The sequence below is a fragment of the Chiroxiphia lanceolata genome, chromosome 2 (genome assembly GCF_009829145.1).
Source record: "Chiroxiphia lanceolata isolate bChiLan1 chromosome 2, bChiLan1.pri, whole genome shotgun sequence".
NCBI lineage: Eukaryota > Metazoa > Chordata > Aves > Passeriformes > Pipridae > Chiroxiphia > Chiroxiphia lanceolata.
This window is the reverse complement of record NC_045638.1, coordinates 42,060,756-42,075,596: the sequence shown is the minus strand read 5'-3', so window position 1 is coordinate 42,075,596 and position 14,841 is coordinate 42,060,756. Positions and strand designations below refer to the sequence as shown.

General features: G+C 34.4%; 1 protein-coding gene across 5 annotated transcripts in view; it reads right to left on the bottom strand.

Annotated features, from left to right (window-relative positions):
* Positions 1-14,841, bottom strand: part of UGGT2 (UDP-glucose glycoprotein glucosyltransferase 2) — an 89,577-nt gene that overhangs the window by 16,665 nt on the left and 58,071 nt on the right. For all 5 annotated transcript variants that reach the window (XM_032677219.1, XM_032677225.1, XM_032677231.1 and 2 more), the window contains 6 exons: positions 14,104-14,206; positions 9,308-9,387; positions 7,604-7,793; positions 6,562-6,720; positions 5,364-5,449; positions 1,148-1,232 (listed from right to left, as the gene is read on the bottom strand). In XM_032677219.1, coding sequence (XP_032533110.1) covers positions 1,148-1,232; positions 5,364-5,449; positions 6,562-6,720; positions 7,604-7,793; positions 9,308-9,387; positions 14,104-14,206 — 703 coding nt within the window. The remainder of the gene's footprint in view (positions 1-1,147; positions 1,233-5,363; positions 5,450-6,561; positions 6,721-7,603; positions 7,794-9,307; positions 9,388-14,103; positions 14,207-14,841) is intronic.

The following is a 14,841-nucleotide window of genomic DNA, read 5'->3' as shown; positions in this document are numbered from 1 at the left end:
ATAATAAAGACTCCAAATCAATTTCATTTGCTGCTTTAATTTCCTTGATTAAAATAAACCTAATTGCTTTTGAAAACCAAGTAGCTTCTAAAACCCTCAATGTCTGAACATACTCAATTCTAATCATATTAATTTCACATGATCATACTGTCAAGCCAATGCTTACAGATTTCTTTTCACAGTACATCACGAGTCTTTTTAGCTAATGGTCCTGAAACGCCATCCTACACATCACTGAAGTGATTCTGCAGTTCAACTGAATGACAGACCTTACATATTCTAGCTATAAGCTTAATACATGCCACCTCTCACGTCAAATAATTTTCATATTTTAACCCAAATGGTACCCTTTTATCCTTTTTCTGTGGTTTAAAGGCAGGCTCATCATGTTCCAGAGTTTTACACATTTTCTCTGGGTTCTGGAAACTTTCAGTTGCAGGACTGGGGAAGAGACACGTCTGCGGTTTTAAAAATTCCTCCTGTACTTACATTTACACTGTTCACTCTCCTTCTCGATGTCTAAAATTAGGATACAATATACCAAGGAAATCTACACAAAACGTTATTTACAAAACAGAGGAAAACATATAATACTATGAGGCTCTTTCTCCTGAATATAACTCCTGCTTAATTAGCTCTTTTTGATGCAGTTTTAAGAATGGAAGTAATGTAATTTCACTTACACAAATTTGGTAGCTTAAGGTAAAATTCAATACATCTAATTTTAACTTCCACTTTGGTATCTGGACTTCATAAAAAAATCCCTCTCTCGTCACTGGAGAGAAATGAATGTCTCAAGAGGTGCTCATGTTGCTGGTTTAAATACATATATGAGCTGGGATTAGTAGACCTTTGGACTCTCTCTCATTCTGCTACGCATTGAGGGAATTTAAGTCATCTAGACTACACATTTGGACACCTTGAGCTAGATGAGATAAATCTTATCTATGTTTAACCGCTATTTAACAATCTCCCATGCAATTAGTATAACCTGATTGGATCAAATTAACTACATTAATTTGCACATCCTTCTCTTTAATTATACAAAATCTAAATTATATATTTCAGTATACACCTTTCAATTAAATATAGCCTAAGATATGTAAGCATAAGCCACATTTCATGTAAGGAAACGCTGCATACATACTTGAACTTTGATAATTTTGCTTCTGAAGTTGTTTAATACCACAATAATGTCTGTCAGGTCAGCAACAGAATCGGTTCCTTCATGGCTGTGAGGAGAAAAAGAACCCATGCAAAGGTACTGTCTCATTAAAACATGCATTGTTACTTGCATTTAGTTAGAGTATAAGGTTTAGAATTGTTGTTATTTATAGAAACAAAATTTCTTCAGTTTCGCCTAACTGTATTTTAACTCCATAAACTTTCTGAGTTTTAAGCATCACTAGACATTGTCCACAGTGGTAGCCCTCACTTTTTAATCTGGATTTTCACAGGGAAATTTATCAATCAATGAAAAAATGCAGCAACTTGGAGTTGAATATACTATTATGTATTAAATGGGTATATACTACATTCAAACACTGAACTAAAATTTATTTTTCAAATATGGAAAATATCTTAGAAGTTGCTGGGCAATGGCATTAAATGTACTTTTAAAATAAACATGCTTTAAAAAGTATAGGGAAAGCTTTATCACAGTGCTAAGACAGTAAAGACTGGCTCTCAACTAGTTAGCTTTGGAAACTGTACCCCTAAAGACATGGCTGTGCAAGCACCTCATGAACATATGCCCCACTGAACACCAGCTTAAACCATTCACGCATCTCGAAACTGCACTGCAGTCCACTGAGTAACAAGTATAAAAATGTTGCTGTCACTCTGTGATACAGTAAAATAACATAATTCTCAATTTTTCGAGCTTTTATACCTCAATAGCCCATATATTTTTCCTTCAATCTTTTCTGTCTTTTAACAGTACTATGTGGTTTCCTCTTGCTAAGGCTGTGCCTACAAGAAATGGGTTAAAGAAAGTAATCTGCTAGCCCTTAGGTCTCGTTTTTCCCCTTAGAAAACAGAAGTATTTAGATCTTGTTTCAATCTCTTTCATACCCCTTACCTAAAAATGACAAGACTTTATACAGTTACATGAATTTTCTATTTAATACATTTTTGTGTGCCTATGATCACCTAGTTTCATAGAAATGGCCTATTCTTGCACAAAACAATGTTCAGGATTATCTTGACTTTTTTACTCTGATTTAGTTGTATGTTCACACTTTTAAAATATTGCATTTATGCACACTCAGTCAACAATGATCTTCTTATCACAGGGACCTAAAGCAGTCAACAAGCACAGTTCTTCATTTTAAATAAACTGTGCCATTAAAAAGCTTTAAAATAGTACAACTAGATCCAAACACAAACTGCTGATAGCAGCAGCCAGCCCAGTGTTCCCATTTTTGCCCTCAGTTTTTACAGAACCAAAATTTTCTCTCTTATTCACTCAGTTACCTCAAAATCTCTATGCTATGAATTCTGTTGGTAGCCCTGCAGCTCTGATGAAAGAGATGTTTTTCCAAAGTGTTTACAATATTCTCAAAGTGTTTGGTTTGGATGTAAATTTAACAACACTGTTTTGTCTCCCTAAATCTCTTTTGTGGATCCCTCACTGTGGGCTCCATCTTTACTGAGTGCCAACTGTTTCACTCTGCACAGCCCTCAGTTTGATGAATTTCTGGCAGCACTATAACATATGTAGCAAAAACTTCTTTATTGTTATATAATTGTTGTACAAAGCTAAACTTCTCTAGCAGACTACTTATGTCACTTTAAAATGTTTCAAAACACTTAGGTGCTTTTAATATAAATACAAATAAGTATCAATATAATACAAATTATAATTTTTCATATGGGGAACAAAAGCATTCAAGTTCAACAAATGGAAAAACTCCTTGGCCAAATTATAAAAGATATAACTTTCAGCTATGCAATCTGCATCAAAGTCTAATAAATTATATCTACCTACCATTTTAAAAAATGAAGTCTTCAGCAGGATTGCATATATATCTTTAGATACAAACTATTTTCTGCAGCCTTCTCTTGTAATACTTGCTTGTTTTTCCACCAACTTCACAGAATCAAAGTTTCAATAATAAGCAGTGCTCAGACTATTGCTGGGTACAGTAATTTTCATTTTCCTAATATTCATAGTAATTTATTAATAACATCGTGACTGCTTCAAAATAATGATCCTTGTTAGAAGCAGCATTCAAGAAAACAGAGGTAGCTTTTTCAAATGTTGTGTATTTACAGAAAGTAAAAATAAATTACTTGCATGTCTATTAGATGCAACTACAGGAGAAGCAAGTAAGTATTGAGATGTAGAAAGTGCTGTAACTTCAAATTCCTGTATTTCTCCTAAAGCTGTTATTATAATGTACAGGTCTGTGCCTCAAAGAAAACAGATCATCTCACATTTCAACAGGAGAGGACATTACTAATATATAAGGATGGAAAATATACTGCAATACCTCTTGGCAAAATTCCATCCTATCAAGTAGTTGCCTGAGTTCTGATAGCAATTTCATACTAATAATACTGATACCTGTAAAAAAAATACCAAAGATCCTGGTACAGCTTCCCAAACATACTTTTGCAGTTGTACCCTAAGTATGTAATTATTACATGGCATGTAATAATTAAATGAAATAAATGCTACTGTTTAGATTCCTAATCAAGTATTAGTTTTCCTGACTTAGCTGAGCTCAATTAAGCCCATTTGTATTTCTTCTTAGGGAAAATCAGTAATCTTACAAAACAGCAGATGATTTAAGTTTCCTTTAATGCAGCCTAAAATGTAAAATGGTTTTGTTGCATTTTGTTTAATTTTCTAATTACACCTCACTGCATTATTCTTTTAACCATGTCATCTTATATAAATCACTTTTTATATCTTAAGAATTGAATGCTAAATTAGACAAATGATATAGCCACAGTGGGTGGAGATTAAGTGAACTTCTTAGGGTAATGACTATGCTTTTCTGCTTTTCCAACAGACTGTGAGTGGTTTCTGGGGGAAAAAAAAAAAATTGAAAATTGTAAACAAATAGAATGAACCTAACATTCCATTAAGATTTCTCCCTGTAACACTGAAATTGATGTATTAACTAAATATTCATAACCATAAAGAGGTTAATCAAATTTTTTAATTTTTTTAATAGTAGCTGATGAATAACAACATATGGAACTATGTACTCCTGAGTTCCAATAAGAAATATTTCATAGGACATAGGTTTGTTTCAGGTCACAGAATTACACTGAAGGAGAACAGAGATAAGGGGGAAAAAAAGAAAAAAAGAATGAAGAACTGAAGTTGAAATAAAATAAAACAATACTGCTCCTCTAGAAGGGATTTGATCTAAAGCTTCAAGAGGAAGCCCTCATATGCTACAGATCTGTGCTGTTACATAAAACATGAGAAAAAGATGATTCTTTCAAGGAATAACTGGAGTGACGACTAGCATATCTTCCTTTATATGAAAATCAACCATGGAAATTACAGATTTAGAAGCCATAGAGATGCCAACTTATGTCAGTTACAGGAGTACAACTTACTTTCCATATACAGAGGTTTCTCCCAAGAGAGGGAAATGTGGTGCAGTCAACATGCAGCCAGGGTCTTGAACTGAAGGGTGTTTCTATATTTTAAGGTGAAGGTGTAAACCACAATGATTCTTAGATGACTTAGACAACTAAGAAACACTCAGAATTAATTGAAGAAAAAAAGTCTAGAAATGAATATAATGATCCTATATAAAAAAAAGATGCCTCCTATCAATAAGTCTACATTCAAAGGCACCCTCAGGACTGAAAAAAAAAGATGAGAGGGAAATTTGTGGTACTTCCTCCAGCTGATAAAGACACTGCTGGAGTGCTAGCAACGATCCACTTGACATATTCTTGTAATTACGTATTCAATATGTTGGGAATGTCAAAATATTAATCAACAAAACCATGAGTGACATTTCTACAGAATTTGGTGTGAACAGTTGTATGATAATGTTAACCATGCATGGAACTAACAGAGCAAGTGTCTGGTAACTGTGTAACTGTATAGTAAGAGACCTTGCTAGCATCAAGCCCAGTTAAGCAGCTTAGGCTTATTACGCATTAATATATTCAAATGCCTTCAAAAAAACCACATGAAGCCATCAAATAACAACTTACACTATTAGGAAATAAGGTATCTCTTACAAACTTCAAATCATCATTTGCATCTTGTTCTTTTTTGTAATGCTATTTTTGCTCATTTTCCTTCAGTACTGTCAGATCTTTTCCAAATATGTTGCACTTTCAGATTCATTTATAAGTGTGTTTCCAAATGATGGATTAATACTTACGAAAAAACCTGATAAATCTCCTCAGATCTTCCTTTACGCAACCTCAGTGTCCAAGCGCCTGGATTTGCTTTCAGTTGAAAATATCCCTATGAAAAAAAGACAGGCACTTCTTCTGTCTGCATTTCAGACTCAACCATCTACATACACAGAAATCAATTATCCAACATTTATACTAGCCCAAAAAGTAATGTGTCAGTGATGCAACCAACTATCACCTTTCCTGCATGTCCATAATAATGTTTTTCAGTGCTCCATTCATTTCTAACTGAATTTGACTTGCATACAAAAAATCCATCAAGGACAGTAAGTAAGTGAGCAGTAAAGAAATAAATTACTGAATGGACCCTAAATTGAAAACCTTCTTTGAAACTTAAAATTTTTGTCCTGAACAACTTTCTGTGTCAACACAGCTCCTTTCCATTTTAGGAACACTGCAAATAGTTATCACTGTGTGAAAGTCAGGTGGAGTAAGCTTTGAAATGTGAGGAATCATTAAAAGTTTCATCATGCCAAATATCATCTACTGTTGAAACCGTATTAGTGTGTAAAAATCAAAGATTCATAGTTTATTAATAATTTTATTCCTTGTGATATAGTATTTACAAAGAACAGAGAACAGTAGATAGGTAAGAGGTCTTATTCATCAAAATCCTTCCCTATCAAATTACCTTAGCCAATAGGAAACAAATCTTTCATTTCAGAAATCACAGGGTCTTCTGCTCTACAGACTGCCAAACCAAAAAATAACTACTTCGCATGATGAGAGGAATTCTGAAGTGTGGATATGTCCCATACAGGCTCTAAGCGCTTACCTGAAGGGAGCCTTCTTTTGCCTGGATCATTGTGTAACAAAACCGGTTATTTTAACCAGAATGTGACTCATACCTTACATTTGTGAGTGGAATCTCCATCTCAGTATAACTACCTCCTACCATCTACTAAAGGTAATTAGGCTCCCAGTTTAGGCACTTCAGGTTAGAGCCTAAAATCAGGCCATAGCCAAACCTATACTAGGATCAGAAGAGGAGCAGGAGGGCAGTTCAGCAAATTAAAGATGGTCTCAACTCTAGGATGTGCCTGTTACTTTTAGCATTACTAAGCTTGCAACACAGAGAAATGGATTTAAAGAACAAGATGCTCATAAAGAATTCTCACGGAGCATGCAATTGTAATGACTATTCGTGTACTTAACACTTACAAGGTTGGCCATCACAATAGTATCAACCATGACAGGATTATTCTTTGTGCCCAAAGTGAACTGTAACCCTCGAGGAGGTTGTCCAGTTGTCACATCAAAGCAATGCCCTTCAAGCAATATATATTCCAGTTCATATTCTGCTATAACTGCCCCTTTTACCTATGGAAGGAACATTTCATCATTACATTACGTCATTTAACTGTGTCAGAAAAAGCAACATATTACAGTGGCAAACATGTTGTATGGGATTTACCCCAACTTAATTCAAGAGTCAAAAAAACCCAGAAAGGTCCTTCCAGAAGGAACTTCACTCAATTATAAAACAGGTATCCAAGATTAAGAGGAAGGATCACTGTCTGGAGGTACCTTCTCTCCACTGACTGTTGAGGAAGTTGAGGCATCTCTGCTTTGGTAAGGTAAATGCCAACTTTTATTTTCACAATACACCTTCCAGACACACAGCTCTGGTCAATCAAACATCCTCAATATTTTGCATAAGCTTGCTGACCAAAACAAATCTAGTGACTTTGAAGATGAGGGATTAAAATATAATTAAAAAATAATTAAAAGAACTGTGAACTAAATGAAAGTGAAATACATTTTAACCTACATTAAAGAACTGTCATATATTCAGGTTTATTTGAAGATTTACCTAGGTTAATCCTATTACTACCAAAAATATATATAAAAATAAAAAAGAACTAGGAAGCTACCATAAAGAATCCTTTAATTGCTTTACTTATTTTTGTAAACATAAAGCTTAACATAGCAGGTAAATTGCCTTGACTGGTACTCTGCATTCTGATTTTTTTCTGTTTCACTGCTTTCTTTTAAGGCTTGTCTTTTTCTTTTTTTAAGTAAGAGAAAATGAAAGAAAGACCATGACAACAGAAATGGTAAAATACTGACTAAATAATCAACTACCAAAGAAAATATTTCTGGAGAACAGACACACACAAAAAAAATCTCACAGTATTTCCATTTCTCTCTTGAAGTAGAAGATCCAACACAAGTTTTATAGTGTTTACAAACTATTACTTACCTCCTGTAAATGAATGTTATCGAGATCACAGGAACTGTTTACTGCTTCAACCAACCAGCTTTCTGGAGTGATCATGTTTAGAGTCAAAAGAGGCGATTCTGGCAATTCTAGGAATTTTGCCACAGGTTCAGAAGGAAGGTGTTTGTTAATCCCATAACTTAATTCTGGTTCCAGAACAAACCGATAGAAGCTGTTGAAAAAGAAGTGTTAGAAAAAATATTTGTACTAAAGCAAAAAGTTCCAAACATGAAGTTCTTCTAAAATACTTTAAAATATAGGGAATGTTTACCAAATTAATGAAGTTTAGAAGCACAGTAGTTCCCTATGCTTTTGGAATACCATCAGACAATACCAACAGGAACTCAAACGGGCTGGTAGATGAACACATCTATTTGCTTTTGACAATTTTTTGCTGTGGAAGTGCCTATTTTCCACTAACATTCTAAGGGCTGTGAAGGTCAATAGCCAAGCGGTGCATCTGAACATCTTGACTGTGAACAGCCTCCTATTCTCAGAATCTGTATCACTGAACTAAGCAGAGGGACTAATCTCTATTAAAAGAAAAGAGTCTTTTAGAACTGCTCCTGACACTAGCAGAAGTAAAGACAGAACAGAGGAAAGGCAGTGGTCTCTCTATTCCTCTCCAGCTCTTTACCCCATTTATTCCACAGCTGAAAGTTCTCCCAAATACAAGAAAAGAGCCAGGCATTAACACCTGCAAAGTGCCCAGCTTTAGAAGCAATCATGACAATGTTCACACAAGATATCCAGAGGACTGATGATTCAGACACTCTTGCAGTCTAAGAGATGTGAGTAATTCCTCTCAAACGAAAGAGAAACTAAGGACTTCGGTTTTGTGGGCAAGTGATTAATTCTCCAGCCCACTGGCTAAAGGGCAGGTACTACCACCTACCTCTCTCATAGGGAATTAGTAATAAAGGTATCAAAATTAGAGGTAAAATATCTGCCAAAGAGATGGCTGTGCTTAAACATTTCTCCAAGAGGGAAAGGAATCCTCTCTGGGGAATTCATTTCAGTGTTGTCATGGTTTGAGAGCTCCAAAATCCAATTCCCTAGTCTAAACCCCCTCCTACATCTCAACCTAGTGTAAGATGTGTTTTCCAGACAATCACACTAGACTCAAAGTGGGGGGAAAGGGAATATATTACAATGACTCTACAAATAAATACTACAATACATTATATACAATCTTAGCTGTCTCTACCATGACATAAGTATTTACAATGGATCAAATCTCTTCTCCCCTCCAAATAAAAGTCCAGGAGGGAAGAAGGACAGATCCCTTCTTCAGAGTAGCAATGCCTCTAAGGCAGTAGGTCTCTCTGTCTCTATGGAGCAGCTGTAACTGGATTGTTGTAGCTGGATCTCTTTTCAATACACACAAGGGGGTCTCCAAGCCCCTTGGCCCGTCGTCTCCAAACGACGGTCTACCATGACACAAGGGGGTCTCCTTTCACCCCTCTCGGCTCTCCAAGCAAAGGCTTCACCTGTGGACTGCCAGCAGGGACAAGACTTGCTTCACCACAGGTATATCATGAAATGCAGGGGCATCTTTGTGAAAGTCCCTTCCTCAGGGGATTCAAATTCCCCTTTGCAGTTATTTTTTTTTAAGGGAACATACACTGTTAAGGCTGTTTTCCCAAACTGAGCAAGATCATAGAAGAAAAGCTAGAAAGTACTTACCTCTTCAATGGCAGTTCTGACAGCTTAGATTTGCAATTCAAAAATAACCTGAGCTTCATATTGATAACGTCCTTGAGTACCTACAGAAAAAAATCTCTTTAAGAAATGGTTCTTGGTAATCACCAAATCTTGAAAATAAGCCAAAGTCATCCTTGCAACATCCTGTAATTTCTCAAGTTTCAGTAGAAATCTCAAATTTTTTAATGTTCTAAATATATCTGTCTATTAAAGGATGTTGTCAGATATTCCAAATAAAGATATGACCTTTTCTAAAACTGCATGATTTAGCATATGCTATTCTTGATAGCCAAAATGTTAATGTTTTCTCCTAGTGATGCTGTTTTTCGAAGAGCAGCTCTCCCCATTTTCCAATACTTGAGTAAATTATATTATCACCTTTCTTACACTGTGTTTGCTAGAAGATTTTAAAACACTTGAAGTTCTCTAAGTACAACACATACCTTTTACTCAATAACTTGTCTTAAAATGGTTACTTTCATTCTTATTAAAATAGTTGTATACAGAAAATTGCCGAATACAGAGAATTATTTTAATATTTAGTTACTTAATAATTTTACAAGTCAACAATACATTAACAATGTATTAAACCATTCAATCAACTTCAAAAAATTTCAGTACGTTAATATATTTCTACTTTTTTTTCCCCTCAGTTTCTTCATCTGTTTATTTCTAAAATACTAATGTTATGGATGATTTTACATAGGAACCATAATATTAGGACAATAGCTTTTTCTTAATTTAATGAGCAATCTGTTTTGTTTAAAGTTAATAATGTTATTAATTTATTTAAAGCACCCAAAGAAACCTTTATCAAGTTATCTTATTTTCTGTGCTTTCTGATACAAAGTGCTTATCTGAAAGTATAAAGCATCTGTGTCTACATTTATGGATATTATTAGAATAGTCAATAAGATATAAAAGCTAAGTTAGAATATTGATACCACTGGGGCTAAAATCGAAAATTAGAAGGGCAAATAAATTGGGAACAAAGCAAGACAATGGTCACTGTTAAATTTCTCTTTTATTATAACTGTATTTTTTCTTTCCTCAGTTCAACCCATGGCTTGCACACATTCTTTACTACAGTGCTGTAACTTTATATGGCCCTAGGGACCTGTTCTATTCCTAGTGCCTCATTCCTTTGTGTCACCCGAATACCATCACTGGAAAACTACTGAACAAAAAATAAAGGCTAGGGAACAAGTGAAGAAGCAAGAAACGGGAACCCAACAGCACTGGAAGCATAAGAAGTATTACATGATGGAAGTTTAAGACCATTAAAATAGAGATCCAAGTGACTCAAATATCTGTCATTCAGAATAAAAATCATGATATAAATGTATTGGACTTCACCTTCAAACAACACAAACCCCTCATCCCATTAGCAGGAATGATACTTCAGCAGTCTGCATTGATAGGCTGTTGTGTGTAGAATGAAACGATCCTGCAAAAGGCTGAGGTATCATCCTAATTCATCAGCTGACCATGACATTTAGTACAGTAACAAAAAGAATAATGCCATTCTTAATTAACATTTCAAAGGAATTCAAATAGGAAATGACAAATAAGACAATAATGCATTATTTCTGTGTTTTTCAACAATTCAACTTCCGGAATACTGAATTTAGTTCTGTTATTTAGGTCTTATGAAGACATCAAAAGCCAGGACATTAAAGCCAACACATGAAAATGGTTATAAGACTGGAAAGCCTCTTTTATAGGATACATGAAGAGTTCAGTCTGTTTACTTTAAATCAGAAAATTCAAAGAAGAGCATGTAAATTTAGTTCACAGAGCATTTCATACCGTAAAAAGTGGCTGAATTATTTCAGTTTACTAGGTCTGAAAATTATTTAAGAGCAAGTTCTATTGTGCATATGTAGTCACTTTGCAAAACACTTAAGTTACCACAACTCATCTGAAGAGCATTAATTCACCAAACCATGGTTATTCAACCAATTACATGGAATTGTTTGTGAAGTCACCATAATACAATGCATCTACACTGAAAACAAACTCTTATAATAGAATCTTCAACAGAACTGGCAAAATAATGAGAAGATGAATGCTTACAGCATGGATCTAAATAAAAATCTATAATGCCAAGCCCAAGTCAGGCTACTTACCCACTGGAAAAGCTCAGTAGGAGCTCCTATCTGCACTCAACTACTTGATAATATTTAAATTAGGAACTGATTAAGAAATTATTTCTACTTCAAATACTGACTGATAAAAAGAAGCCCTATGACCCATGTTATATAGGAAATCAGACTATATTATCAAAAGGGCTCCTTCCAGGACTCCTTTTACTTTAGGGACGGAATAAGAGTTTCTCTCTGAGGATAGAATGAATATAGGAAAAAAGATAAATGATAACTGACAGGAAAAAAGAAAAGGTTTGATTTTTCTCTCCACATTTTTAAATTACTGGACACCTACTGGAACAAGAAAAAAAAAGGCAGACGATCCTAAGAGTACGTATAATAATTTTTCAGCTGTTTTCGGTGAACCGTGAGTTAAAAACAACACAATTCTTTGATTTTGTCCTCCATTTTAGCAGAAGGAATTTCAATTTTTTTCACATCACCTTAGAGATCACCTTCCTAACTTCAGAACTAATTAGCCATTCCATATATTCTTCTAGGAACTTATGTGGTCCGATCACGGTTAAGTTATGGCAGGTATTTAAATATTTACTACACACAGTGCCTGTGCCTTATCTGGAAATACTTGATGCTCAAGGCTGTAACAAAACTTTTGAAAAAGGGAAAACACACATTATATGGAGAGTGCTAACCACCTCACTCTGGAGAGGACATAGAGCAGTTCTTATGGTACAATCCAGTATATATTTTAAAAACAGACAGAAGCCTTTACTCAGCTCTCATTCATGATCTGACTCATACTTTGTCTCCATCCTTAAACTGCCAGATTCTCAGACTAAGCAGTAAATTTTAGATTACAGTTTACCTATACCTATTTACACACTTCTCAATTTCAATTCCACTTAATCTGAGTAACTTTTTGTTGATATTTAAAAAAAAAAAAAACACCAAAAGATTTCTCGGTAGAAAGTGACACAGAAAGTAATATAATAGCCTGGTTTCACCAGGGCAAAAAAAAAAAAATCTTGACATGGACATATTCAATGCAGACTGGGCAAGAATCATGTGTTTGTCATGGTAGCTACTACAGAAATTTTGCACCATGAATGGTTACCAAAACAATAGACTTGGCACAAATCCAATTATGTTACTCAAAAGAAGAACCTTTAAATACAAATACATTCAGGTGCTTAAAGTTTACAGTATTTAAGTCACCCATATATACAGTAAGATAATCAGAAAGGCATCCCTTTAAGAACTTTGAATTTGGGGCTTGCTATATATATATATGCCTGTTTTGTCTCTACACCAGGATATGGTGGCTTTCCAGATAATTATATATATTTTTTAATATATAATTTCCAGGTTTTTATTTTTTTAAAAATATTATCAAAAAGTGTCATCTACATTAAAATAGTTCTGATTTGTTTACTTTCAACAGCATTTTATTATTCTCTCCTAAAGGCTGGCTTCTTGAATAAAACTAGAGCTCCTGTGAATCAAGTAGGATCTGGGATAGGTGAACAGCTTGGTTCACCATGGGAGTCATTTGCCCAGGCATGCATGAGGGAACCTATTGTGCCAGGAGGAATGAAGGCTTCTGGTCTGAACTGCAAGGTTCTTAACGTGATTTATACTCCTAATATGAACTTCTGGCTAAATGGAGAGTTTCCAGTCAATTTCAACATGCAAATATTTTCATTTGGTAATAGAAGCTTTCATTTTAACTGAGAATAGTGAAATGAAAGATCTCATTGTAGAGAAAAGCTAGCATTTCAGTGTCCTGAAATATCAGAATTTTCATGAATCTTTTAAAACACTTTACTTTGCTTCACTATTATATATGAAGAGAGAGTGGATGCTTCAACCTTTGACAGAAAAGGGTATGAAAATGTGAGGGGAAAAAGCAATATAAGAATTTACAAAACTTGCATAATTACTGAAGAAAAAAGAAGACAAAATGGGATGCACCAAAAATCAAGTTACAGGCTTCAGAACTGTAGCAGACCATAAAGTAAAGACAAAATTTGCATTTTTATGGGAAACTATAAAGGAACCTGAGGCAGTGATATTCTGCAGTAAGCGAAAAAAGAAAATCATTTTAGCAGCTATGTTTTTAGGACCATTTCTCTTTCGAAGATCAATAGCTACACACAATGGAAGACCATCTAGAAATACTCAGAAGCACTAATCAACTGAGAAATACCCCTCTAAGAGCTGAAAGGTTTATAGTCCAATCTTCTTATGATGATAATACAGGTCAGATTTAGACCACCTCAACTGGGTACCTTGGAAAACTAAGGTGATCTGGTTTAATAGAATGAAGCATATGCCTCTTAAAATTTTGAGATGGGAGATTCTATTCCTCTGTATTATGTAGACAATCTCCTCCTTTCCTTCTATTGACTATAAAGAGCACTTATGGACTCACTTTTAAGAGGAGTCGTGCATTGGGCATATGAACTTTACTTGCAAATAAAGTACTCACAGTGATGAATTAGGTCACCCCCAATTTTTTTATATGAATTAAAATGACTAAACACATATTTAAAAGAAAAAAAAAACTATATTTTGTTTAGCCTTTTATTATACTGTACATGAAAATTAGAACAAGTTTAGTAAAAATTAAGCTACAAATATGTAAATTAAAAGAAATTACCACCATCTTACAATCAATAAATGAGACATCTTCTGTGCTTCTCTTGTCAACGGATCCACAATAGCAATAACATCATAGAACGGTTCATTTTGTTGGGGGTCGACTTTTACTACACTGTTAAAAAAGTATTAAAAATATTAATTAAAAATGAAAACTCTGAACTGAATTTGTGGAAATGACAAGCATTTTTAGGCATGAATTTGTAATATCAGAAGCACTTCAGATTTTACTATTCAAGAAGACACTTCCCTCATTTCAAGCAATAATCATGATTGCTCTCTGTGATATCACTAGGGAAGCTAAATGTGAACAGATGTTAAAAATTTAGCATTGATCTACACAGTTCTATACTGGTTATTGATTAGATACATTCCCCACAACAAAATTAATAGAATAAACCTTAGTAAAACTTGGAAAAATATGGCCTTTTTGATACTCATCTACAGTTTACTTCACCAAGATCAAGAACCATCAGATGAGACAAGTGCTGGCAGTGCTACAATTTAGAAAAAAGAAGAAGAACCAAGCAGTGGGAAAAATGGCAACTGAGAAGTGTGAAACTTGACAGGATGGATTAGCTTTATGCATTCCAGAAAATAATTTAGTTTGATAAACTTGATTAGACTAAGTCAGGGAGATGCTATTTAAAGTACTCTGGATCGACAGGAAGGAAATGTTAGTAAACCTCACTTTAAAAAAGACAAACCCCAATGTGCTGTAAATACACAAAAGGGACTATTTGATTTTGT